The sequence below is a fragment of the Morone saxatilis genome, unplaced genomic scaffold, assembly GCF_004916995.1.
Source record: "Morone saxatilis isolate NCDOM2014 unplaced genomic scaffold, NCSU_SB_2.0 Contig22, whole genome shotgun sequence".
Lineage (NCBI taxonomy): Eukaryota > Metazoa > Chordata > Actinopteri > Moronidae > Morone > Morone saxatilis.
This window is the reverse complement of record NW_023339785.1, coordinates 10,568,791-10,569,536: the sequence shown is the minus strand read 5'-3', so window position 1 is coordinate 10,569,536 and position 746 is coordinate 10,568,791. Positions and strand designations below refer to the sequence as shown.

At 42.6% G+C, this 746-nt stretch overlaps 2 protein-coding genes across 5 annotated transcripts in view; one reads left to right on the top strand and one right to left on the bottom strand.

The window, feature by feature from the left end:
• The window catches only part of pttg1 (PTTG1 regulator of sister chromatid separation, securin), a 9,991-nt gene that overhangs the window by 3,665 nt on the left and 5,580 nt on the right, over positions 1–746 (bottom strand). The gene's annotated exons all lie outside the window — the stretch shown is intronic.
• sept6 (septin 6) overlaps positions 309–746 on the top strand; it is a 16,678-nt gene continuing 16,240 nt past the window's right edge. For all 4 annotated transcript variants that reach the window (XM_035669411.1, XM_035669410.1, XM_035669412.1 and 1 more), the window contains exon 1: positions 309–338. In XM_035669411.1, the coding sequence (XP_035525304.1) occupies positions 309–338 (30 nt within the window). The remainder of the gene's footprint in view (positions 339–746) is intronic.

The following is a 746-nucleotide window of genomic DNA, read 5'->3' as shown; positions in this document are numbered from 1 at the left end:
GGGGGGGGGGGGGGGGGGATCAGTGGGTAGCGCTAATTTCTAATCATAATTATTTGGAAGACATGTTGTTTTTATTTATTATTTATTTTTATTTTTTATTTAGAATCAGAGTGCATGCGTCGTTTATAACCGTATTAACGAAATAGCGCTCAGCGGGAGCACAGTTATCACAATACCGTACCTAAAACAGCCTGTAGACCAGTGGTACAGTCCAGCAGGCCCTCTCTCGCTGTAACTCCACGGTGCAGATCCCTTTGATTAACACAGAAGGCAGCAGAGGTTTCGTCCTCCGGCTAACGGCTACTACTATGGCGTCAACCGAGATAGCGAGGCAAGCGGTGAGTAGCCCGTTTTACTCAGGATGCCATTGTCACTGTCAACATTAAACCTCGGCTGGCTGGGTTATATCAAACGTATAATTTCAGCGCTGCGTAAGAGAAAGTAATTTGGAATAGAGGTAACGTTAGGTAAGCTAGTCAGTCTCCGACAGTTTCCCGTTTTCGTGGTTGTATTGCATCCAAAATTCAGTGTAACGTCGCCAAACAAAAGGACGTATAGTTACAGCTATCTGTTATAAATATCATTAAGCGTGTCTAAATCTGTTATGATTACCGATCATAAAACAAGGCCCGCGGTTGCTCGCTCGAAGCTGTCTGTTAAAATATTTCAAGTGTTTATTTTCGAAAGCTAACGTCTGCACATTTCCTGAGCCGTTAAAAACCGTTACCCTTTTTTTTTTTTTTTTT